This window comes from Erinaceus europaeus, chromosome 20, assembly GCF_950295315.1.
Source record: "Erinaceus europaeus chromosome 20, mEriEur2.1, whole genome shotgun sequence".
NCBI classification, from domain to species: domain Eukaryota; kingdom Metazoa; phylum Chordata; class Mammalia; order Eulipotyphla; family Erinaceidae; genus Erinaceus; species Erinaceus europaeus.
Genome location: NC_080181.1, coordinates 14,833,732 through 14,859,639, shown reverse-complemented (window position 1 = coordinate 14,859,639; position 25,908 = coordinate 14,833,732). Strand labels below are relative to the sequence as shown.

Below are 25,908 nucleotides of genomic sequence, written 5' to 3'. Positions count from 1 at the left end.
CTGGCTTGCTGTAATGAGCTCATTAGAGGCATGTAACTGCTGGTCACCCTGGCTTCCAGAAACCAGGCTTCAGTGTGAGATTGTTCCTTGCATTTGATTGGACTGAGTGGTACAGCACATACCTCTTGCCCCAGACCTGGAGGCTCTATTTGTGTTTTCTCCTGGGTCTTAGCTGCTGTGTTGGGATGCCTTAATGTCCTATTAGACAAGAACTACCTAAAAGTTACGACCAATTCCTCAGTATGCCCATAGCCCCTTTGGAGAATGTTCACCTGCCCCTTCCTGAAGGTTAAGTATAGTGGGTTGGGGAAACCAAGAGCCTAATCTTGGATGAATTGCTGATACTAAACCTTGCAGTGTCAGCATTGTTGTCAGCTCTCACCTAAGTCATAATATGTGAGAACCAGAAGAAGCCTATTCCTCCTCTCCCTTCACAGAAGGGGAAACTGAAGACAACTGACTTGGGTAAGGTTGTACCACAGGTCAGTGACACAGCTGACACAGAACCCTGATCTGACTTCTCCAGAACCTTTGCATCCCCTGCCTGCTAGGAGTGGTGGGAGAGTGCCCTCACTCCTGTGCAGCCCACCTACCAAGTCAGAGGCCACAACCTGAGGCTTCTTTACATTTCCCCTCAGCAGAGTCAGAAAGCCTGGTGAATGGGAACCATACCCCACAGCCTGCAACCCGGGGACCCTCAGCCTGTGCCAGCCACAGTTCCCTTGTGAGCTCCATTGAAAAGGACCTGCAGGAAATCATGGACTCACTGGTGCTAGAGGAGTCTGGAGCTGCTGCCAAAAAACCTGCTGCGACTTCCCCCCTGTCTCCAATGGCCAATGGTGGACGCTACCTGCTATCTCCCCCAACCAGCCCAGGTGCCATGTCTGTGGGCTCCAGCTATGAGAACACCTCTCCAGCTTTCTCTCCACTCTCCTCACCAGCCAGCAGTGGAAGCTGTGCCAGCCACTCGCCAAGCGGACAGGAGCCAGCACCTTCCATGCCCCCGCTGGTGCCTGCCCGTTCCTCCAGCTACCATTTGGCTCTGCAGCCCCCACAGTCCCGACCAAGTGGTGCCCGCTCCTCTGAGAGCCCTCTGTTGGGCAAGAAGGGGTGTCTTGAGAGACCTTCCAGCCCTGGCCTCCGTGGTCTGCTGACAGACAGTCCTGCAGCCACTGTGTTGGCAGAGGCCCGTAGAGCCACTGAAAGCCCCCGGTTGGGTGGGCAGTTGCCTGTGGTAGCTATCAGCCTGAGTGAATATCCTGCTTCCAGTGCCCACACTCAACCCACTAGCATTCCTGGGAGCCCTAAATTACAACCTCCGGTCCCCGCTCCCCGAAACAAGATCGGCACACTCCAGGACCGTCCTCCCAGCCCTTTCCATGAACTGTCAGGCAGCGATCGAGGGTTGACAACCAGCCCTTCACGCCAGCTGGTGGGCCGAACATTTTCAGATGGGTCAGTCACTCGAACCCTGCAGCCTCCTGAGAGCCCACGCCTAGGCCGACGGGGTTTGGACAGCATGCGAGAACTCCCTCCCTTGAGCCCATCTCTGTCCCGACGGGCTCTGTCTCCCATGCCATCCCGGACCACTCCAGATCCCAAGCTAACCAGGGAAGTGGCAGAAAGTCCCAGACCCCGGCGCTGGGCAGCTCATGGGACTTCACCAGAGGACTTCTCCCTGACACTGGGGGCCCGGGGCCGTAGGACACGGAGCCCTTCACCAACACTTGGGGAGTCTTTAGCACCCCGTAAAAGTAGTTTCAGTGGTAGGTTGAGCCCCGCCTACAGCCTGGGCTCTCTGACTGGGCCTTCACCCCGTCAGAGCCCCCGTGCCCAGAGGAAGCTCTCGAGTGGGGACTTGAGGGTGCCTGTCACTCGAGAGAGGAAAAATAGCATCACAGAGATCAGTGACAATGAGGACGATCTTCTGGAGTACCACCGGCGGCAGCGCCAGGAGAGGCTTCGGGAGCAGGAAATGGAGAGGCTGGTGAGTGGGAGACAGAGAAGGCTGATAAGGTGCATGGTGGAGTCGCTGCCAGAGTGTGGGCAGACCAGCTGGCAGAGTGGGAGGAGCTTTACTGCTCATGAAGTTTTGCCCCTCCTCCACCCCCACAGGTGGAGACCATGGGCATGAACCAGCCAGCATTCCTTCTTCCAGAATATACCTAGTCACTAGTGTCTCAAAGTTCTTGTGTCCTGAAAAAATTTCTTTGAAGTGTCTAAGGCTTTCTTTCATTTCTCTCTGTCTTTTAAAAAATACTTATTTTAATTTGATATGGGAGAGAGAAATTGAGAGGGAGAAAGAGACACCTGCAGCATTGCTTCACTGCTTGTGAAGCTTTTGCCTGCAGGTGAAGACTGGGAGCTTGAATCTAGGTTCTTGAGCATGACAATGTGTGTACTCAAATGGATGTGCCACCATTCAGGCCCCTTCTTTCCTTCTCCATGGGAAAAAAAAGCTTAAGATATTATTTATTTATTAATGGAGAGAGAGCCTGATGAGAGGGGTGAGGCCCAGGGAAGGCAAGGGGCTCACACAGCCAGTTCTGGCAGACTTAGAATTATTATTTTTTTAAAAAGAATTTATTTATGGGAGTCCGGTGGTGGTGCAGTGGGTTAAGCGCTTGTGGCGCAAAGCGCAAGGACCGGCGTTAAGGATCCCGGTTCAAGCCCCCGGCTCCCCACCTGCAAGGAAGTCGCTTCACAGGTGGTGAAGCAGGTCTGCAGCTGTCTATCTTTCTCTCCCCCTCTCTGTCTTCCCCATCTCTCTCCATTTCTCTCTGTCCTATCCAACAACGAACAACATCAACAATGGCAATAATAATAGCCCCAACGAGGCTACAACAACAAGGGCAACAAAAGGGGGAAAAAATGGTCTCTAGGAGCGGTGGATTCATGGTGCAGGCACTGAGCCCAGCAATAACCCTGGAGGAAAAAAAAAAAAGAATTTATTTATTTATTTATGAGAAAGATAGGAGAGAAAGAACCAGCCATCACTCTGGTACATGTGCTGCCAGGGATTGAACTCGGGACCTCATGCTTGAGAGTCTAGTGCCTTAGCCACTGCACCACTTCCTGGACCACTAGAATTATTAATTATTAATAGAACCCTCATCTCTTGTCTTTCCAGCTGTGTTTGAGGCTTGTTCTTTAGAAAAGTCTCTGGCCCTTCTTTCTTACTTTTCAAAAAATTATTTATTCCCTTTTGTTGCCCTTATTTTATTGTTGTAGTTATTATTGTCATCATTGTTGGATAGGACAGAGAGAAATGGAGAAAAGAGAGGAAGACAGAGAGGGGGAGAGAAAGACAGACACCTGCAGACCTGCTTCACCGCAGGTGAATTCCCTTGCAGGTGGGGATCCGGAACCGGGATCCTTATGCGGGTCCTGCTCCACTTACGCTCAACCCACTGTGCTACCGCTCAACTCCCTCTTTCTTACTTTTCTTTGTCATGCTCATGCTGGCTCTGACAGGATCACCTGGGAATTGTATGGCAGAGAAAAGGAAGAGAATAGTATGGGAGCACCTGTCTTGACCAGGGCTGACCTGTGTGGTTGTAGCTGTGTGTGTGCTAGCATGCATTTATTCAAGGGTGTATTCAGGGGCTAGGTGTGGCTCTGGAAAGCTGTTCTGGAGATGGTATCTGAGCTGGGTGGGGGCTGGGATTCCTCAGATAGCACAGGGAGCTCAAGGGGCTTTGGCTGGTGTGAACACACCTGGGCACTTGTGCAGGAGAACGGAGTCTGCTTCTTGCTTTGTGAGCACGGGACTGGTTTGAGGAGAACCAGCACTGTCCAGGTTTGTCTGGATGCCCTTCAGACAATCTTTTTTTTAGACAAAAAAGAGATTGGGACAGTTTGGGTAAGATATGTGTATAGGACTTTGTGTCAGGTGAGGGAAAGGTGAGCCCCCCACACACACTTTTTCTGTTGCAATAGCTTCTTTTCACTGTTTTTTCCCCTTGACCTAGTTGAGACTCTTTGTCACATACAGGGATCTCATCTTGGAACGGGCATTGAGCATGGCACAGGCATGGAGGTGGGCTCAGTCTCCCTCTACTCCATTCTGCCTCCAGGCCCAAGTACAAGTACACACCTCCCTACCAGCCCTGACCTGCCCTACCTGCCTCTTTAAATCTCTAAGACTTCTAGCCTTGCCCCTCTCAGGTAGCTTATCTGGGTCCTGGGGCTGGGGCCAGAGTACTGGCCCCGCCTCCTGGGTGTTGAGGTTCTCTGTTCCTGGTTTTACTTTTACACTGGAGCTAGACCTGCAGGAGGAAAGCAGGGTAAGTGACTGGGGGATCAAGGCCAAGCTAGATGGTATGAAAATCTCTTGATGTTGCGGGACCTTGAAGAGCCATGGGAACCTGGAGGAGGCTTCAAGGCTGGGGTGTTTTGAATGGGAGAGGAGGATATAAAGTAGAAGCAGTGTTGTGCCATCTCTCTTTCACTCTGGGTGTCTGAGAGGCACCTGGATGGGCTGTGATTGGGAAGGGGTGGACTGATTAAGTGGAAAGGTCCCCCTTGGAGCATTCACACAGAGGCCAGGGTATTCAGGTGCTAGCAGCAGCCCATCCAGCTGGAGGAGCAGAAGGCTGCCAGAGAGTGACCTGGGCCTTCAGTAGGGGGTTAGGACTGTGTTCCAAGTCTGTTTGACCAGGTGTATGTGCACTTAGCATGTCTTTGTATGAACCTCTGTCTGGTCCCTGTTGGCCTGTTTTCCAACCCTGTCTGTGCTGGTACCCACTTGTCTATGTGCTAGACTATGTTTATCTTGGTGAATGCACAGTAGTGTGCATTTTTGCATGTCAGGACTGGTGTGTGTGTATGTATATGTATATATGTGTGTGTGTATGTGTGTGTGTGTGTGTGTGTGTGTGTGTGTGTGTATGTTTATACCTGTCTGTTAATGCAGACCTCAGGTATACCCTGTGTGGTGGTGGCGGTGGTGATGGGGTTTCTGTGTGTCCAGTATGGTGTGTTGGATATCTTTGTGCTCTTGTGTCTGTGTTCACCACGTCAGCAAGAGCACTTGAAAGTGTGTCTGTCTCCTTGTCTTTAGTGTGCTTAGCTGAGTCTGTTCCTCTGAGCTTGGGTGTGTCCCTGTGTGTCCACCAGGAAATCCATTCTGGGAAAGAATGAGAAGGGAAATAGGAAGATGGGAGGGTGAATGATGTGGGCAGGTAGCACAGCAACCTGCTCACTTTCGGAGGCACCCTTCTACCTGCCTCCTTAGATCATGAGGTTGACTTTGAGCCCAGAGCTCCTGAGTTCTCTATCCGGATAGAGACTCTGCACCTGGCTCAAGCCAGAGCAGGACCTCCAAGTCTCCCCTTCACATCCCACTCTGTCCCCTTTCTCCAGGAACGCCAGCGCCTAGAGACCATCCTGAACCTTTGTGCTGAGTATAGTCGGGCGGACGGTGGACCCGAGGCTGGGGAACTACCCAGCATCGGAGAAGCCACTGCAGCACTGGCGCTGGCAGGCCGGAGGCCCTCCCGAAGCCTTTCGGGGGCCACAGGGCGGAACGAGGACTCTGGAAGTGCCACCCAACGCCTGTGGGAGAGTTTGGAACGCTCTGATGAGGAAAACCTCAAGGAAGAATGCAGTAGCACTGAGAGCACCCAGCAGGAGGTGGGATGTAGGGGGTGGGTATGGTGCTGGGTGAAGAGGCTGGGACTGAACTTTCTCCGAGGCCTAGGAGGCAGGTATGATAAATGTAAGACCAGTGAGGGGGAAGTTACTGCAGGATCAACTCTGGGAAGAAATGGAGGATGAGAGAAGTGCTGTAGATATATGTAGAAAAGAGTAGACAAGGAAGAGAGGGTGTTGTTGAGGAGCTTCTCAAGTGATGAATATGCTTTCTGACCTGCCTTGCCTTGGGGCCCCACCCAGGTCTGGCACTCAGCAGTAAATTCTTTTTTTTTTTTTTTTTAATTTCTTTCATAAGAGAGTTTCAGATGAGGCAGAGAGGAGAGAGACAAGTCAGAGCACCAGTCTAGTACATGTGGTATTGAAGATTGAACCTTAGGGGAACCTTAGGCATGGGAAACCAATGCTCTACCAGTTGAGTTACTTCCCCAGCTGCTCAGTAGTAAATCTGTTTCTTTAGCCAAGTTTGAATTGCTCCCCTTGGAGGCAGGGAACAATTTGCCTTCTCTCTCAGTCTCAGTCCAGCTGCCCATTCCCAATACTTTGAGGAGTAGGACTCCATTCTCTTAGTTTCATCCTGGAACGCTCTGGGCTTCCCCAACTGATGCTTTCCTTCCTTTCCAGCATGAAGATGCACCGAGCATCAAGCTCCAGGGAGAGGCACTGGCTTTGGAAGAAGAGAGAGTTCAGGCGCTGGGGAGAGTGGAGCAGCTCAAGGTCCGAGTGAAGGAACTGGAACAGCAGTTGCAGGAATCAGCTCGAGAGGTGAGAGCCCTGGCCAGACTCTTCCTTTGGCAGATTAATGGCTCACAGGGAGGGCCCTGAGCCCAGCTGCCTTGCCTGATGTTGATGTTGCCCCCAGGCTGAAATGGAGCGGGCCCTGCTACAGGGGGAGAGGGATGCAGAGCGAATGCTGCTGCAGAAAGAGCAGAAGGCACTGGACCAGCTGCAGGAAAAGCTGGTGACCTTGGAGACGGGCATCCAGAAGGAGAGGGACAAGGTAATTCACACCTGGCCTGGCCCAGTGTGACTACTAGTGGAATTGCTGAAAAGAAACGCTTCCTCTGGACCCATCACTCCTCACCTTGTCATCCATTCTGCAGACCAGGTGGTCTCTGTGCCCCATGCCCCAGGGGCAGGGAACACTGTCCTCTGTAGGGGATGCCATCTTGGAGGTCATTGCCAGGGGCTGGGCTGGTGTTTGGGGCTCCCCTGCCTAAGGTCTCTGAGCTACCTTTGGGTGCCTGGGTGTCTGCTGTTCTTGGCCCTTCCTGACCTTCTAGAACATGCCAGAGCCTCTTCTTGGGCAGTGAGCAGAGCTCAAGGGACTGGTTCTGGGGAGTGCTTAAAGTTTGGAGTCCTCCATCTGGAGAGTGTCTTCCTCCAGCATGCCTTGGGTTCTCAGAATGTGGTCTTTGGGACATGGCCTTTCTGCTTCCCATAAATGTTCAGGATTTGTAGCTTCCCATCCCAGATGGTCTCAGCTCCTGCCCCTGCCCCTTTCAGATTTCCTGCCAGCCTACAGGGACTGCTTCATCCCACAAGGGTCGTGTCAGCCACGCCCAAGATGCCCAACACCGTGTCCAAAGCTCTGAAGTGGAGGGGTCATCTATTTCTGGACTTGACAGTATTTTTCCAAGAATAATTGTCCTCTGGATTTTTTTTTTTTATTGTGTCTGCTTCTTGCCCCTCAATTTTGAAGCTCTTAAAAATTCTTTGACTCCCTCCCTGAACTTTTTTTTTTGAGCTTTGGCTCTGGCTCCCAAAACCACACTCCCAGATTCTGTGCCAAATTAACTTCCTGCTTACAAACCAGGCCTGCACTAACGCCCCCCCATCACTGCCTGGGTTCTCTGCATGCCCTTAACTGCCAGTGTCACCCAGGCAGAGCTGAGTCTGCTGACTAACTCCATGGGCACCTAACTCTGTGCACTTGGCCTCTCCCTTCTAATGTTGCCTCATTCCTTTCTTGGTGTGGGACCCCAAGGTTTTGATAAAAGGAACAGGCAGGGGGCACAGCCCAACTGCTCAGTAGAGTGTTGGCAAGAGGGGCACAAGGCTGAGAGAAATGCTTGGCTGAAGATCTTCTCGACCTGAGGAATTACTCTCATTTAGAAAAATCCAAGGGGCACCTCCACAGACCATCAGTAGCTCCCTGTACAACAGCGAGATTTTCCCTCTGGCTTGGGGTAAGGAGGAACCGGTTGTGGTGGCATGACTTGTGGAGAGCTTCAACAGGGCTGTGTGCCTAGTTTCCCTAAGTTCATTAACTCCAGTTGGTGGTGGAAATGGGTAGACTTTTCCCTACCCAACTCTTGCCCCTAAGCTTTCTTGCCCCTGAACCTGCCCCTGTGCAGAAAATTGTAAAGACTGGGTCCAAGGATGGGGAAGTGCTTGGATCCCAGAAATTGACCTTGTCAGGCCTTCATTTTAGAGGAAAAAGTGATGGCTACATAGCAATTTTATCATTTATTTTTTAATTTTCATCAGAGGACTCTTCAGCTCTGACCTATGGTGGTACCAGGGATTGAACCTGGGACTTCATAGACTTAGGCATGAAAATCTGCATAACCCCTATGCTGTCTTCCTGGCCTTAACATGGGAATTTAGTCCCAGGAGTCATTTCAGAAAGAACCTGCCTCAATATATATTTCTTTAAAAGATGTATTTAATAATGAGAGAGGGGAATCAGCAATGCTGGGGATTGAACTCATGACATCATGCACAAGAGTTCAGCCCTCTGGCCCACTGTGGCATTTCCCAGACTGCCTACCTCACTATGTTTCACTGACCTGGATTTGCCGGTAGGCTTAGAATTTTCCCGGAGTTTGAGGTGGTGGTACTGGTGGTGGTGGTGGGAAGGTTTGTTCAGTGTCCTTCCCCCAACCCACAGCCCCATTCTGGCTGTGAAATCAGTAATCCAGTTTCTCCTCTGCCTGTCCTTCGAAGGGGTGACTCACCAACTCCTCCCTCAACCCTTTCCCGCCCTCAGAGGTGTCACTGTGCCCCAGAGAGAGCCTTCCACCTCCTCTCTGTACCTACTCCTGAGGCTCCTGTTACCATGACAATGGCTGAACTAATTGCAGCCCTCATCCTGCTGAAGTTCAGCCTTTGGTGCCAGCCCCCCCCACCCGCACCCTGGGAAGGTGGGAGGGAGACCAAGGGGTGTGGGCTGGGGAGGGAAGGCTCCCCTCTGCTGCACTGCTGTAGTTTTAACACCCTCAGCTCTCAATCCTTGGATCTCACCCTCCAAAGAAAAAAAATTGTCCTTTCCCCACAAGGTTAAATTTTGGTCTTTGGTCGAGGGGGTGGGGGACTGAAACAGGAGCTAGAGGCTTCTGTTCCTGAGGTGGAACCGATTTTGGCCTTGACTGGTTTGGAGAGAAAACAGAGGGCCTTTTTTAAGAATCTACTTTAAAACATTTGTAGTACAAGAGACCAAAATTTCTACTTTGGACCCATACCTCTGCCTGTGTGCCACCATCCCCAGCACCTGAGTCCTGTCTGACACTTTAGCTCCAGGCTACTTTCTACCTCTTCCCTTCTACTCCACCACCTCCTTCCTAGTTACTCTCTTTTATTCCTCCTATGTTTTCTCTTTTCTCCCACCCCCACCTTTGTTCCCCATTCCTCTCTCTTTCTCCTGGCTCGCTGCCCCTGCCCCATCCCTGTGGCTGCCCGCTGGGCCAGAGTTGAGGAGTGTGTGTTCTGTTTCTCCCCCTGTGCTCCGCCCTGTCCCTCCCCTCCCACCAACCAGGAGAGGGCGGAGCTGGCCGCAGGACGGAGGCACCTGGAGGCCCGCCAGGCGCTCTACGCCGAGCTCCAGACACAGCTCGATAACTGCCCCGAGTCAGTACGGGAACAGTTACAGGAGCAGCTGAGAAGGGTCAGTTTCATCAGCCCCCCCTCTCCCGGCCCGAGGGCCACCCGCCTAGAAGGAAGAGAGGAAAACGGTGGGACGGGACCACCTGTGCCCTTCTGCACTTTCTGGATACCAGGGTCTGTGCTGTGGCTTGGAGGGGCCAGGGAAGGATCGGGGGACTCAGTTTTCTCCTTTCTGCTACTCCAGGCAGTGATGCTGCTGAAAGGAGCAAAGTCATACAGAGGAAAGGCGGTTGGGTGGGGGCAGATCCCTTCCCCCATTTCCCAGGGTCCAGCCCCTAGAGCTCAAATCTCTGTGGCCTGGTCTACCAGGCTCAGAGTGGTATTGGAGCACAACTCAGCTCTCCTTGTCACTGTCATTCAAGGAGGCTGAGGCCCTGGAGACTGAGACAAAGCTCTTTGAGGACTTGGAGTTCCAGCAATTGGAGCGGGAGAGCCGCCTGGAAGAGGAGCGAGAGCTGGCGGGTCAGGGACTGCTCCGGAGCAAAGCGGAGCTGCTCCGAAGCATCTCCAAGAGGAAGGTGTGCCCCACCCCACCCCCTGGGCCACTCAGTGCTGGGTGCAGGTTGGAGGCCAGCGACCTGGGCTTTAATCACAATTAATGACTTCATGAAAGTTAGCTTCACCTTTCTGAGCCTCAATTTCCTCAACTGTGAAATGAGAACAACAAGCTGTTTTGAAAATTAAGCAAGATGACGTAGGGTATGGTCCTAGTAAGAACTCAGCAAGCAGTAGCTTTCTGGTGGGGGTGGGTGGGACTGAGGTCTCATGCATGTGTGATTGCTCTGCTCTGATCACTTTTCATCAAGATAGAGGAAGAGACACCACAGCACCAAAAACTTCCTCTGTTACCATAATACCTCCCTCATGGTGCTGGTGTTGGAATCCAGGTCATGTGTATAATAACAAGGCAAACACCCCACCCAGTGAGATATCTTTTTAGCCCAAACAACTATTGTTATTAAGCTCAGGGACCCTTCTACCTTCCAGTGAAAAGGGAATTGTACTTAAACTGGTGGTGGGCACTAGCTGGGAAGGTCAGTGAAGATGGAGCTAGAGGAGGAGGAGGCTGGAGCAGAGGCTGTTCCTGCCTTTGTAGAGCTCTCTGTGTGATGGGAGTACTGGGATACCCACAGTGCTGGATATTACCACTAGACAGGAGCCCTAGAAAGGGCATCACCAGTCCCCCATCATTTACTAACCACAACATGGCTGAGCAGTGAAAGAAGGGGCTTGAATATTCTATTTTGACCAGCTCTAGAGCTCCAGAGGCTGTGATTGTCTGATTCTGAGCTCAGTCAAACCAAGAGGGTGATGGGGTGTGGGTATGTGTATATGTGGAGGATTAGGGAGTAGAGTTGAGAGGCTTGTGTTAAGCAAGAATTAGGAAGTTGGCAGGAACAAGGATGGGGAGGGTGCCCAGGCCACTGTCATGCCTGGCTGTGACTTGGATGTCAGTGTACAGACTTTTCTGTGTGTGTGCACAGCGTGCTCGATTGGAGTGAGGGTCTGGGAAGTGAGTCAGGTAACAGGTTGTCACAAAGTGGTGAGTTGGGAGCTTGGTGGTTATACTCAGTTTGGTGTTAAGTAGGACACTACTTGGTCTCCTTCTGAGCCCAGTTACTTTACTCTTTACTGAATTGGTCTGCTTTACAAATGCCTCCACTTCTGAAAATGAGGCTGAGAGAAGGAAGGAAGAAAATTGGCATTTCTCTAGAATCCAGGAGTGCTGCAGGAGGCTTTCTTGGGTTATTTTCTACTGTTCAGTGCGGGTCTCATCAGACAAGCACTCTTATCTCTTCCCCCAGCCGTTTTTTTTTTTTTTTTAATCTCCCCCACCCCCACCCCCCACCCAGAGCACTGCTCAGAGCTTTTGGCAGTATGAGGAATTGAACCTGAGACATAAGAGTTTGTTTGCGTAACCATTATACTATCTCTTCTGCCCTACCCCCCCAATTTATTTATTTATTTATTCCTTTTTGTTGCCCTTGTTGTTTTATTGTTGTAGTTATTATTGATGTCATTGTTGTTGGATAGGACAGAGAGAAATGGAGAGAGGAGGGGAAGACAGAGAGGGGGAGAGAAAGACAGACAGCTACAGACCTGCTTCACCGCCTATCAAGTGACTCCCCTACAGGTGGAGAGCTGGGGGCTCGAACCAGGATTTTTTTTTTTTTGCCTCCTGGGTTATTGCTGGGGCTCGGTGCCTGCACCACAAATCCACTGCTCTTGGAGGCCATCTTTTCCCTTTTGTTACCCTGGTTGTTTTACCATTGTTGTGGCTATTATTATCATTGTTATTGATGTCATTGTTGGATAGGACAGAGAGAAATGGAGAGAGGAGGGGAAGACAGAGAGGGGGAGAGAAAGACAGACACCTGCAGACTTGCTTCACCGCCTGTGAAGCGACTCCCCTGCAGGTGGGGAGCTGGGGACTCAAACCGGGATCCTTAGGCTGGTCCTTGCGCTTTGCGCCACGTGCACTTAACTTGCCGCGCTACCACCCTCAATCTCCTTCCAGGAGCGCCTGGCTGTCCTGGACAATCAGGCTGGGCAGATACGGGCCCAAGCTGTGCAAGATTCTGAGCGTCTGGCCAGAGACAAGAATGCTTCTCTGCAGCTGCTGCAAAAGGTATTCCACTAGGGTTGAGCCGGGGGAAGTGGGAAGTGAGTACTGATGGTTTGGGATGGAGATTGTCAGCTCTGTGGGACTCCCCTTTTCTGCATCTCCTACCTTGCTGGCACTTCCCACTCCTGTCTAACTTTGCAGGAGAAGGAGAAGCTGACAATGTTGGAAAGAAGATACCACTCGATCACAGGGGGCAGGCCTTTCCCGAAGACCCCACCAACACTCAAGGAGGTAATGAAGTGGGGCAGCTCCAGTTTCAGGCTTGAGGGGGTCCCCTTAACAACATATGGCACCTTCACCCCAGTGGCTGCAGCTGATATGCAGACATTCTGGACTGGGGAGACTTGAATAGGGATGGCTTGGAGGTTTGATGTTTCATCCTCGGTAATCACCAACTGTTCTGTTCAGTTATAATTCTGGGTGTCGGGATCCCACTGAGTTTACCATTTTGGGATGACTACATATATCTGGGGGCATCAGGAGGCAGTGGTGGGGTGGGAAGCTCAGATATTTGGTAAGGGATAAGGCTTGGAATCTTCTCTTGAGGGGGAATATAGGGATCTAGGTGCCCTAATCCTGGGACTCCCTGGGCTTCTGTCTCCCAGAGCTGGGCTCTTGGCTCAAAAGTAGCTTTTGGTCCCCTTCCTTAAACTGTTCTTTACCATTTTAGTGAAGCTGCATGCCTGTGTGTGAGTTCCAGTAGGAAAGACCCGATTTCCTTAATTCTTCCTCTTCCCCCCTGCCTCACTGTATTATTGAAGCCTGGGAAGGAGAGAATGGACAGGCCCCTCACCACTTACCCTCTCTGTAGGCTGAACTGCTCATCTCTGAGTCCTCAGAGGTGGGGCTGGGGACTGTGACTCTGGCCCCACTCCTGGGGTCTTCTCAGGCTGAGGCCTCCTCTATCCCCTTAACCTCACCTGCTTCCACTGAGCTCTACCCCAAAGCTCAAGAGGTAATCACAGCTGCTTGCCTGCCTGCCTGCCCTGTGTGCCACTGCCTGTCTGCCTGCTTGTAGGGTCTAGTTGCAGGGCATGTGGCAATCATTTTCAGCCAGAGTTTGCAAGGGCCTGAGTGAGTGTGCCACCCTGCTGTTTCACGGAATGCGTGGGCAACCCATGCAAAATCAGGACATTGATTTCCATATTGATTTGCATGTATTCTGCATGTTGTTCATCAAATCTCCCTACCTACTGAACCCTTCAGCTCATTTTTCTTTTCTGTAGTCAAAATGCTCTACCCCTGAGCTATAGCCTCTCATTTTCCTTTTCTGTGATGGTTGGTCTTAGAACTAGTGTGGGATGGGCTCCCCTGGATGAACAGGCTTAAGATGCTGTGTCTTGATTCAGCTTGCATTTCAGATGCCTGTCTTGCCCCCAAGACCTAGATAAACCTATTTTTTAATTTAATATTTATTTATTTTGTATAGAGCTAGAAATTGAGAGAGAAGGGGAAGATAGAGAAGAAGAAGAGAGAGAGACATATACCTGCAGTACTGTTTCACTACTTGTGAAGCTTCCCCCTTGCAGGTGGGGACCAGGGATTTGAACCTGGGTCCTTGTGCACTATAATGTGTGCCCTTAACCAGGTATGCCACCACCCAGACTCAAATCCAGATTCATAAGGATATGTCTAAGGATGTGACAGTCCCTGTCCTCTCAACCTCTAGTGTGCTAACATCTTCCCACCTGCTAGTTCTTAGGCATTGGGTCAAATTTTCATTGATTTATTTATTTTTAAATTTTTAGATAGAGACAGAAAAGCACAGAGAGTGAGTGAAAGAGAAACAGCACTGAAGCTTCCTTCAGTATGGTGAGGGCTGGCTTTGAACCTGGGTCCTGCATATGGCAAAGGAGCTAACTAAGTGAGCTATTTTGCTAACCCAATAAAAGTGTTTTAACTTAATTTTTTCAGTCAGTGTTTCATTTTTTTCTAGTGGGGCATTATTTATTTATTTGCACCACATGGGGGGGGGGCTCATGATTTTACCATTCCTGGGATGATTAAAAAAAAAAGATTTATTTATGAGAGAGAAGGAGATTGAGAAAGAGAGAATCAGAGCATCACTCTGGCACATGCGATACCAGCTGAACTTGGGGCCTCATGCTTGAGAGTCTAATACTTCATCCACTGCACCACCTCTTGGGTCTTCCTGGACTGGTTTTTTAAGTTTATTTTATTTCAAACAGAGAGAGGAGAGATACCACAGCACCATTTTGCCATTTATGGAGCTTTTTCTGGTGCTATGGTGCTCGATATGTTGTAGAGTCTCAAACCTTGGGCTTCACACATGTTTTTTTTTTTCCCTTTTGTTGCCCTTGTTTTTTTATCATTGCTGTGGTTATTATTATTGTTATTGATGTCGTTGTTGTTGGATAGGACAGAGAGAAATGGAGAGAGGAAGGGAAGACAGAGAGGGGGAGAGAAAGACAGACACCTGCAGACCTGCTTCACTGCCTGTGAAGTGTTTCTTCTGCAGGTGGGGATCCGGGGGCTCGAACTGGGATACTTGAGCCAGTCCTTGCGCTTTGCGCCATGTGCACTTAACCCGTTGCACTACCGCCCGACCCCCCCACATTTAAAAAAAATTATTTATAAAATGGAACTATTGACAAGACTATAGGATAAGAGGGGCACAACTCCACACAGTTCCCACCACCAGAACTCTGTATTCAATCCCTCCCTTGATAGCTTTCCCATTCTTTATCCCTCTGGAAGTATGGACCCAGGATCATTATGGAGTACAGAAGGTGGAAAGAAGGTCTGGCTTCTGCAATTGCTCCCCCACTGAACATGGGTGTTGACAGCTCGATCCATACTCCCAGCCTGTCTCTTTCCCTAGTGGGGTAGGAATTTGGGGAGGTGGGGTTCCAGGCCACATTAGTTGGGTCGTCTGCCCAGTGAAGTCAGGTTATCATCATGATAGCATCTGGAACATGGTGGCTGAAAAAGAGTTATGATATAAAGCAGAACAAATTGTTGACTGGGCTTCCCACATTTTATGGTGAGGGCCCTATGGGTAAGATCTCCTGAGGGCTCTACCAGAGTTTCTTCCTTCCTTCCTTCCTTCCTTCCTTCCTTCCTTCCTTCCTTCCTTCCTTTCTTTCTTTTTCTCTTTCTTTCTCTCTTTCTTTCTTCCTTTCTTTCTTCTTTCTTTCTTTTCTAGGTTTGTTTATTAATGCAAGAAAAAGAGATGAGGTGAGGAGGGAGAGAAAGAGGATGAGAGAAAGTATCACTCTGGCATATTCTTTTTTTTAATTATTTTTTGTAAATATTTATTTATTCCCTTTTGTTGCCCTTATTGTTGTAGTTATTATTGTTGTCATCGTTGTTGGATAGGACAGAGAGAAATGGAGAGAGGAGGGGAAGACAGAGAGGGGGAGAGAAAGACAGACACCTGCAGACCTGCTTCACCGCCTGCAAAGTGACCCCCCTGCAGGTGGGGAGCTGGGGGCTGGAACCAGGATCCTTACGCCGGTCCTTGTGCTTTGCGCCACATGCGCTTAACCCGCTGTGCTACTGCTCGACTCCCCATTCTGGTGTATTCAGTGATAGGTGTTGAAGGTATTGAGTGTCCCGACTTTACAGCTATGAGTCCAGCCCTCTAGTGCTGTAAACCTCCCAGGCCACATACCAGGTGTTTGTTGTTGTTGTTTTTCCAGCTTCTTTCTGCTAAGGTCTCTTTTTCAGAGCCCATCTTGCTCAGGCTCTATTATTGTCTCTACCCAGCCCTCTTCCAGTTCCAGCCCCAGCAGATCAGGTGGAGAATGTTGTGACTGGTAGTGGCTGCATGTGTGTGCCCCAGTGGGGATGCACATAGTGCAAAGATGGAGGCTTCTCTGGTTCCTGGCCCTTGGTGGACTCTTGAAGGTCCTCTCCAGCCTTCTTTGCCTGCTTCAAGCCCAGGGCATCATCAGGGTGCGTCTGGAGCAGGGACTGGAGAGTAGAGCAGCCTCAGAAGAGGAGGCCTCTCAGTCAGTCCAGACAGTCAGTTTTGCCTGTCCATTCCTGACTCTTCCCTCACTGCCCCACTCCCAGCAGTTTGTCTGTAGTCACATCTCTGTAGCCCCCCCCCCATCCCTGCTTTGGGTTTGTACTGAGTGAAGTGTTGGCCTATTGGCATGAAGTGTGGGTGTTGGTACTTTATTGAACCCTGTTAACCTCTGTTCTGCCCACACCTCTCTATCCACTGGGTGTCCTAGGAATATTTGAGCCTGGCTGAGGCCATCCAGCTGTGCTCCCGCTTGGATCCTTACGCTTCTGCCACCTCCCCCAGCGCACTCACCCAGCCCTTTCCTGACAGTGAGGTACCAGCCACCAAGTGAGCCCCAACCTGTGCCCAAGGACTGCCCCCCCCCCCCGGCCTGGGTGATGGTGGGGACAGCAAGATCTATCTTCAACAATGAGGGAGAAAGGTCACTGGCATAAACGTGGCAGGGCATGGCTCCCACTCTTCTCCTGGGCCTCAGGAGCATTCTCTAGCTCCCAAGGTCTCACTAGGCCAGGCTTCCTGCTTTCACAAGAGGGCATCATGCTGAGAGACCCTGGATTTTCCTGGGCTTTGTCAGCCAGCCTCAGTGGTTCTGTGCTACTTCCTTCCCTTCCCTTGCCAAGAGCAGGGCCACTTCTTGAGTTCTAGTTCCATTAACCTCTTGTATTCCCTCCTGCGTTCTGGCCTTCCCCAAGTACGTGACGCTTGAGCAGCTAAAGGCCATGTGGGGCTCCTCGCCTGCACCCGCAGCCCCTGCACCAGGCCTGCCTGTCTGGGCCTCTACCTCTCGGGACCTGGTTCCCACCACCCGCCTTCCTACCGTGCTGCCCTCTTCCTCCTCCTTCGCTTCTGTCACGCCTTCACCCAAGGTTGGTGGTCTGTGTGTTCCTGCCACCTCCCGCACACTATGGGGGTGACTCTGTTTCTGTGTGTTTTGCCTCAGCCCCATGGCTTCTCGGTTCTAGGCCCACCTGAGGGGAGTGAGTGTGCCTGGGGGCTCTGCCTGGCTGGCTGGTGTAGTGGTTGGCATAGCACGTGTCTGTTTTCTGGGATGTGTCCTGACTATTTCTCTTTGCTCTTAGCACATTCACTGCAATTCTGCTCACTGTTTGTTCTCTTCCTTCTCTTTATGCATTCTTTTACCCTCCCTTCTTTCTCCCTTCTTCCTTCCCTCCCTCCTTTCTTTCCTTCCATTCTCCTTCCCCTCCCTCCCTTCCTTCCTTTACTTTATTTTCCCCCTTACACTTGCCCCTCAAATTTCCTCATCTTTCCTTTCCATCCTTCCCTCCTGGACCTTGTCTTCCCCATGCCCCACTCCAGATGGAGAAGCTGCTACTCCCTGCTGTAGACTTAGAACAGTGGTACCAGGAACTGATGGCCGGGCTGGGGACTGGCCCTGGTGCAGCTTCCCCTCGCTGCTCCCCCCCACCTCTACCTGCCAAAGCTTCCCGTCAGCTGCAGGTAACCCCCTCCTTTACTGCTCATCCCTGCTCCTCTGCTTTAGGTGTCTCCTGTGAGTCCATCCACCACAAAATGCCACCTGAGTTGGGGGGGGGGTCGGTCAGTCTAGTCAGGGCAGAGAGCAGCCAGAGTCTCCCCACAGAGAGATTCCTGGCACTTTGGGGAGCCAGAGGGGCCCCTTAGGAGACCATGTGGACTATCATCATGGCTATCACCCTGAGTGAGTGCAGGGTGGCATGGCTGACTACTAGATATGCTTCTGGAGCAATTTCCAGGCTGGAATCTGGTGCCTCATTTGGGTCAGACTGTGGGTCTGTTCTGTGTTTGGCAGCTGCCATTATGGGCATGCCCTGCAGCAAACTTAGATCGTGGAAGTGGGGAAAATAAACATGGATGGTCTCCTCCCCTAGTTTCACCTATCAGTGCCTGGGAGGCCATCACTCCAGATTCCTTCCTGAGTGAAGAGGTGACCCCATGGAGACTGTCAGCCAAAATACCAGTTCCTGTTGAGAGGAATTTGATTATTGTAACATGTGGCACTCTGCTTTGTGCCTTGCCACCTAGAAATTTTTGTTTTGCTTCATTTAATCATCACTAAAAACTTCAAGGTAGATAGTGTTAAGGCTCAATTTGTAGATTAAACACGGCCCCCTACCAGAAGATAAGAAGATAAAGAGTCTTCCCAAATGTACACAACTTGGCTGAGAATCAGTGTTCTTGATTCCAAAGACTGTGTTCACTGTTATTAGTGCTTTGAGAAGAGGTTGAGTCAAGTCTTATCCCCTCCTTTTGCAGAGTGGGGAGGTGCATGGCTCAAACCCACATTGCCTATTACTGGCAGGCCTGGTACCAGAGGGAACCCAGTCCATGTGAACTCCTCACAGGCTGATTTAGAAATCTTTTCTTTCTTTTTTAAATTTTATTATATTTATTTATTTATTTATTAGCTAAAGACAGCCAGGAATTAAAAGGGAAGGGTGATAGAGAAGGAGAGAGATAGAGAGACACCTGCAGCCCTGCTTCACCACTCATGAAGCTTTCCCCCCTGCAGGTGGGGGCTGGGGGCTTTTTAAAATTTTTTTTCCCCTTTTGTTACCCTTGTTGTTTTATCGTTGTGGTTATTATTGTTGTTATTGATGTTGTTGTTGTTGGATAGGACAGAGAGAAATGGAGAGAGGAGGGGAAGAAGGGGAGAGAAAGATAGACACCTGCAGACCTGCTTCACTGCCTGTGAAGCGACTCCCCTGCATGTGGGGAGTCAGGGGCTTGAACCCGGATCCTTACGTCAGTCCTTGCACTTCACCACATGCACTTAGCCTGCTGCACTACCACCCGACCCCTTTTTTGTTATTTTTTAAAATTATCTTTATTAAAAAAAAAGTCTTTAAAAAAAAAAAGTGGTCCAGGAGGTGGCACAGTGGATAAAGCATAGAACTCTCAAGCATGAGGTCCTGAGTTCAGTCCCCAGCAGCACATGTACCAGAGTGATGTCTGGTTCTTTCTCTCTCCTATCTTTGTCATAAATAAATTTTTTTAAATCTTTAAAAATTTATCTTTATTTATTGGCTAGAGACAGCCAGAAATTGAGAGGAAGGGAAAGATAGAGAGACATCTGCAGCACTGCTTCATTACTCCTGAAGCTTTCCCCTGCAGATGGGGACCAGGGGCTTGAACCTGGGACCTTGTGCACTGTAACACGTGCGCTCAAACAGGTATACCACCACTGGTCCCTAGAAGTCTTTTCTAAAGTGTGGAGTTGGACCAAGGCTTGGCATAAGGAAGAACAGCCTCAAAAGGAACCTCTGCAACTGTCACTAGTATCTGCCCCCAGAAATTGAATGCTGTCATCAGCTAGAGACAGAGGCTTGGTTCCAGGGCAAAACCTCAGGTCACAGCCAGCACAGGTGACATAGAGTGATGACCAGTGATATCTCTATTCCCTCCAGGTTTACCGTTCCAAGGTGGATGGTGAGGCCACTAGCCCCCTGCCCCGGACCCGCAGCGGGCCCCTACCCTCTTCTTCGGGCTCTTCCTCCTCCTCTTCCCAGCTCAGTGTGGCGACCCTGGGTCGGAGTCCCTCCCCAAAGGTCTGAGGATAGTGGGTGAAATGTGTGTGTGGTGGGGTGAGAGTGACGGAAGGGTGGAGATTCCTACACTAGAGAGAGACCACAGTGACCCTTGAGGATCTTGGGGGGGGGAGGGCATCTTCTGAATCTTGTGTCCCTGTGCTTTCTTTATCTTCCTCCACAGAGCACTCTACTTCCCCAGAATTGCACCGGCAGCCTACCCCGCAACCTGGCTGCCACACTACAGGACATTGAGGCCAAACGCCAACTGGCCCTGCAACAGAAGGGTAAGTAGTACAATGATAGCCCACCTGACTTCCTAGAGGACCCCGAAAATCTGCCGCACTCCTCCTCCTTTACTCATCCCCGCCCAACACCTCTGACTAGATGTCTTTCCTATAATTGTAGCAGAAAGGGTCTAATTCAGATATTTAAAGAAGAGCTCTCCGGATATTTATCAAAAGACCAAGAACAAGGGACTAAGGGCTCTTAGGGCTGAGAAGTCTTTCACAGGGAGTCTAGTGAATAGGAGAAATACTTTCTAAGTAGTGATGACTGAGTAGGCATAGACATTGTCCTTTCTAGAGGCAGGGGATGGACTTGATAACCTCCAGTACATGTTGGCTCTTGGAGCCCAGAAGTCCTCATTGCTTTAATTCCCTTTGGTTGTTTTGAAAGTCCATGCCTGTGCCTCTCTCTCCTCTCATTTCCTCTGTGTCTCTCTACCCTACCCTCTGCCTGGGGTTCCCTCTACACCAGTCGAGTCGGTTCCCGCCGAGCCCCTCCCAACCGACGACCCAGCAGGTAGAGCGTTGGTCATTGAGAGCGTTGCTTTGGCCAGGCTGCCCCTGCCTGGGCATCCGCATGATCTACCTGCCCAGACCACCCTACCTGCAGGCAGGCTCCTAGGCTGAGCTGGGTGGGGTGTCTGGCTGGTCATGAGCTGAGCTCCCTCCTGCTTCTGCTGTGCTCCTTCTTGTCTCCCCTTCCTCCTTTCCTGCTGTTGTTGCTGCTATCCTTGCTTCTGCATCGCAGCCGAGTCTTCTCACATACCTCAGCTTTTCTTGGGGCTCCACCTACCTCTCTTTTATCTCTAGCAAGCTGGGTGGGTGCATGGGTCCTGCCCACCTGTCAGACCTGGGTTGTTAGCTGGAGCCACTTGTCCATTGTACTGCCAGAACATGACCTAGGCTGGCTGGGTGTTGTATGTGCTGTACTGAAGCAGGGCGGTGTGTCTTTGGTCAGCTGCACAGGCAGTCCTGAAGCTTCAGAGGCTTCAAGGCAGCTATTGGGGAGCTGCCCCACGTTAAATCTCCCTGCTTGCTTCCTCTGTGTGTGCTGCCAGTGTCCTGCCCCCCTGTGCCTGCTGTGACTCCCCCACCCCCTTATAGGACAGCAGGTGATTGAGGAGCAGCGGCGGCGACTGGCGGAGTTGAAACAGAAAGCAGCAGCTGAGGCACAGTGCCAGTGGGATGCCCTGCATGGTGCAGCTCCCTTCTCAGCAGGCCCCTCAGGCTTCCCTCCACTTATGCACCACTCCATCCTGCACCACCTACCCGCTGGGCGGGAGCGTGGGGAGGAGGGTGAGCATGCCTATGACACACTGAGCCTGGAGAGCTCTGACAGCATGGAGACCAGCATCTCCACAGGGGCCCATTCAGCCTGCTCCCCTGACAACATGTCCAGGTACCTACCTGTGCCCACCTGGCCCAGGAAGCTGGCTCTGCCCTACCTCACTAGGTCCCAGATACTTCCTTGGTCCCTGACACACACATGCACACCCCTTCCCTAGCACCAGTGGCCTGGATGGGGGCAAGATCGAGGAGATGGAGAAGATGCTGAAAGAAGCCCATGCGGAAAAGAGCCGGCTCATGGAATCCAGGGTGAGGTTGACCAGGACCCTTCTGCCTGCCATGAGCTTTTGATCCGCCCCCAGGCTCTCTTACTCACATTCTTGCAGCATTCCATTGAGGAACCAAGAATTTTAAAAATTTATGTTTCTTAAGTGGGGGCTAGGGATTATAGTCTCACTAAGGGAAAGAGCCACCATTTGTTCCCCTATATACATTTCCTGTGTTCTTGCTGTGTAGAAGTTTGGACCACCACAGGAATTTTGATTCCTGGCTACCTGCCTAGTGGCAGGTCCTTCTCCTTGGACATGATTAGGGAAAGCAGGAACTGAGAGTTGAGGGACAGAAGAGATGGTAGCTGGCCAAGCCTGAGCAGAGGTGGTAACTGGAGGACGAGGAGAAGGAAATTCAATTTCCTGTACCTGGGCCTGGAGTTGGGGCACAGCACAGGGAAATCAGCGGTTAATCCTGATCACAACCAAATGGAAAAAAACCCGTGTCTAGGGAGGAGGTTAGAACTTGCAGAAGCTGTTGGGTCTCCATCATCTGCACTCTGGAGATGAGGGTGGGACTCAAGAAGTGAGACTTACATTTTTTAAAATTTATTTTGAAGTATAGCACCACATCTCTTAGCAAATGGAGAGGAAGGAGATTCTGTTGTTTTGTACTGGGGAGAAGTCACAGGGGGCCGAGCAGTGGCACACCCAGTTAAGCACACATAATATTAAGTGCAAGGACTGTCGCAAGGATCTGTGTTTGAACCCCCTGGCTCCTCACCTGCAGGGGGTGTCTGTTTTTCTCTCTTCCTTTCTGTCTTCCCCTTCGCTCTTAATTTCTCTGTCCTAACTAATAAAATGGAAAAAATTGGCTGCCAGGAGCAGTGGATTTAAAGTGCCAGCACCAAGCCCCAGCAATAACCCTGGAGACAAAAAGAGAAAGAGATTGAGAAGCCTGAAATCATCAAAACACCACTAGCATGCTCTGTGCTTCATTCTTTTAATGACTTTTAGAATCTGTTTTTTTTTTTTAATCAGGGCTTCCCTAAGTTCATTCCCTCCATAAAATTTGAAATTCAACTACAGGTGTTTCTAATTTGGCGTTTCAAAGGACCTTTGTGATTAGGGAGTGACTACTGAATATATTAGTTGTCCAAAAAAGCTGTTGTAGAAATTCAGATGAAAATCATAAGACCCCCCCCATTTATTTAATGACTGCTTCCTTTGTGCTGCAGTCAGCATTTACATACAGTATCTCATTTAATTGTCAACTTAGTCTTTGAAGTAGCACTCATAGCCCTGTTAAACAGATGAGGCAACAGAGACTTGGAGAGTTTAAGTGATTTTTATTAGGGTCACAGATCTCACAGTGGTGGCAGAGCCAAGGCTGAAACCAGGCTGGTCTCACTTGAAAACATCTTCAATAGCACCAACAAGGTTTCTGGAGAGGGTGGGCTTGGAGCATGATGCTTCCTTGGGTCAGGTAGCCCTCTGATTCCTGGGACTCTAACCTGACATGAGGAAAGCTGGCAAGGGGCAGGCTCAGAGGGCAGCCTTAAGACTTACCCTTGGCTTGGGCATTGGGGGCAGGAGCGTGAAATAGAGCTGCGGAGACAAGCTCTGGAAGAAGAGCGCAGGAGGCGGGAGCAGGTGGAACGGAGGCTGCAGAGCGAGAGTGCCAGGAGGCAGCAACTGGTGGAGAAGGAGGTCAAGATGCGGGAGAAGCAATTTTCCCAGGTCAGTGGGGTAGATTGGCTTGAGGTTGGGTGGTGGAGATTAGAGATGTGAGAATACCTTAGGGTACCCCTCTCCCCAAATGTAAAACCTGTTCAGTTTGAGAAAAGATTGCCACAGACTGCAGAAATTTTGCATAGGATGCATTTGGCCCAAGAAACAGACCCCATGGAACTCAGTTATTCAAACATGTGTGTGTTAGGGTGGGTAGTGGGTTATGGGTGTCAGTCACTTTGCAGATGCCCAGAATCAAAGAAGAGGATATGGCTAAGTTTCCCAGAGATTGGACTAAGCGTGAAGAATCTGATATTACTGGAGAAATAGCTCAAGTGATAGAGTATAGGACTTGAATACCTTGGGCTTCTGGTTCTATCCCTGGAGCCCCATGTTCCCGAGTGGGGCTCTGGCTTCTCTTTTTTGAACCTTGGATTTTTACCTCTCCTGGGCCAACTTTTTTTTTTTTTTTCATTTAGATAAGAGAAAAAGAGGAAGATATACTAGAATGTCTCCTAGTACCATGTGTTCCTATGTGTTGCTGGAACTCAAAATCTGGACCTTTTATATACACATGGCAAGGCCTTACCCAGTGAGCTGTCTCTTAAAAATCAATCTTTTAAAAAAACTATTTATTTACATTTATTTATTTAAAAATATTTTATTAGCTTTTATTTATTGAATAGAGACAGCCAGAAATTGAGAGCAAGGGGATTATAGAGAGGGAGAGAGACAGAGAGACACCTGCAGCACAGCTTCACCACTTGCAAAGCTTTTCCCCTGCTGGTGGGGACCAGGGACTCAAACCCGGGTCCTTGGTGCATTGTAACATGTGCGCTCAACCAAGTGTGCCACCACCTGGCCCCCATTTTTATTTTATTTTAATGAGCGACACATAGAGAACAATGGACGGAAAGAGAGAGAGAGAGAGAGAGGGAGACTGACTGACCAATCAGAATATTGCTCAGCTCTGGCTTATGAACCTGGGGCCTTGGAGCTTTAGGCATGAAAGCCTTTTGTATAAGCATTATGCTGCCTTTCTGGCCCTAAAATAAATCTTAAAAACAGAAAACAAGAATCCAAGTGGCTGGCGTTGGCCTCTCTTGAGAGCTTCATTCCTGCCCAGTGGGTCTATGCTGCCCCACCCTCCCCTGTGGTGCTCTCCTGCATTGTTGCATGGATGTCCAGGCCCTTTACTCTGCTTCCACCACCAGAAGATGTCCTTTCTATAACTTTTGGTTTACATCTTCAAGAGACAAACATACTAATCCCACCTTGGAACAGACGCCCATCTGTACACAATAAACAGCACTGAGCTTTTTCCTTATACAGGATACTTGAGCAGAACAATTGAGGGGAGGGAATTAAGATGGGGAGAGAAAGAGATCAATTTCTCTGGTCCTTAGTCCTGGCACCCCATAAAAAACTGTGGGATTCAGATAGTCTGTCCCTTTCCTTCGGGTCTCAAGGGGTGGGAGTCCCAGGATGTCAACTCCCAGCAGTGACCAATGATTGGGATTTTCTGGTATGTAACAGCAGAGATTCCATAACAACAGCAACTCATAAACCTACCCAGATTGGGCTTGGGAATTAAAAAATAACCAGAAACTGAGCTTTGTTTCTGTGTTTTTACAACTTTATCTTATTTTTCAGCCACCAGGGTTATTGCTTGAGCTTGGTGCCTATACTATGAATCCATTGTTTGTGGTAACCATTTTTCCCTTTATTTTTTCCTTTTGATGAGACAGAGAGAAATTGAGAGGGTAGGTGGAAGGAGAGGGAGAGAACAAGACAACAGTGCCTCACCATGAGTGAAGCTTCCCCCTTTTAGGTAGGGACCAGGGGTTTGAACCTGGGCCCTTGCATATAGTAATGTGTGCGCTCAACTGGGTGTGTCACCACCTGGCCCCATGCTTGGAATCTTTGTTAAATGCATATTCCTCTTTCCTGTTGCAGACAGTGATCACTTTGGTCTCTCTCCGTTAGCCCCTTCTCCTGGGTCTTAGGCAATGCTTTGGTGATCACCAGTCTGGGAGGTGGGTGGAGTCCACCTATCTTTAAAGCACCTCCTGGAGGTTGTATTTAAGAAAAACTATATATACGGTGGCCCAGGAGATGGCATGTGGTTGGAACACTTGATTTGGAATTGGAACATTGAATTTAGGTTCAATCCTTGACATTGATTGTGCCAGAGTGATGCTCTGGTTCTATTCTGTTTCTTTCTCTCTCTCATGTCAATAAATAAATAAAATGGCCTGAGAAGGGAGGGGGAGCACAGTAGATAAAGTGTAGAACTCTTAAAAAATGTGGGAGTCAGATGGTAGCGCAGTGAGCTAAGCGCAGGTGGCGCAAAGCACAAGGACCGGCGTAAGGATCCCGGTTCGAGCCCCCGGCTCGCCACCTGCAGGGGAGTCACTTCACAGGCGGTGAAGCAGGTCTGCAGGTGTCTGTCTTCCCCTCCCTCTCTCCATTTTTCTCTGTCCTATCCAACAACGACAACAACAATAATAACTACAACAATAAAATAACAAGGGCAACAAAAGGGAATAAATAAATAAAATAAATATTAAAAAAAAAAGAATGATACTCTGATTCTTTCCCTCATTAATAAATAATAAACAAATCTTTAAAATAAATAAATCTTTGAAAAAAT

The 25,908-nt window shown here is 50.0% G+C and overlaps 2 protein-coding genes across 20 annotated transcripts in view; one reads left to right on the top strand and one right to left on the bottom strand.

Annotated features, from left to right (window-relative positions):
- Positions 1 to 25,908, top strand: part of PHLDB1 (pleckstrin homology like domain family B member 1) — a 55,924-nt gene that overhangs the window by 21,129 nt on the left and 8,887 nt on the right. For 2 of the 19 annotated variants that reach the window (XM_060179951.1, XM_060179952.1), the window contains 12 exons: positions 639 to 1,987; positions 5,365 to 5,634; positions 6,277 to 6,417; positions 6,515 to 6,652; positions 9,900 to 10,055; positions 12,056 to 12,166; positions 12,305 to 12,394; positions 19,562 to 19,702; positions 19,866 to 19,968; positions 21,073 to 21,367; positions 21,474 to 21,564; positions 23,118 to 23,264. In XM_060179951.1, coding sequence (XP_060035934.1) covers positions 639 to 1,987; positions 5,365 to 5,634; positions 6,277 to 6,417; positions 6,515 to 6,652; positions 9,900 to 10,055; positions 12,056 to 12,166; positions 12,305 to 12,394; positions 19,562 to 19,702; positions 19,866 to 19,968; positions 21,073 to 21,367; positions 21,474 to 21,564; positions 23,118 to 23,264 — 3,032 coding nt within the window. Of the gene's footprint in view, positions 1 to 638; positions 1,988 to 5,364; positions 5,635 to 6,276; positions 6,418 to 6,502; positions 6,653 to 9,409; positions 9,539 to 9,899; positions 10,056 to 12,055; positions 12,167 to 12,304; positions 12,395 to 12,974; positions 13,119 to 16,365; positions 16,471 to 16,849; positions 17,024 to 17,474; positions 17,616 to 19,561; positions 19,703 to 19,865; positions 19,969 to 20,440; positions 20,486 to 21,072; positions 21,368 to 21,473; positions 21,565 to 23,117; positions 23,265 to 25,908 lie in introns of all 19 variants that reach the window. The other 17 variants (XM_060179935.1, XM_060179933.1, XM_060179936.1 and 14 more) reach the window with 17 other exon arrangements.
- Positions 7,640 to 25,908, bottom strand: part of RPS25 (ribosomal protein S25) — a 303,551-nt gene continuing 285,282 nt past the window's right edge. The window contains exon 5 of the mRNA XM_060179966.1: positions 7,640 to 7,652. The gene's annotated coding sequence lies outside the window, so the exon portion shown is untranslated. The remainder of the gene's footprint in view (positions 7,653 to 25,908) is intronic.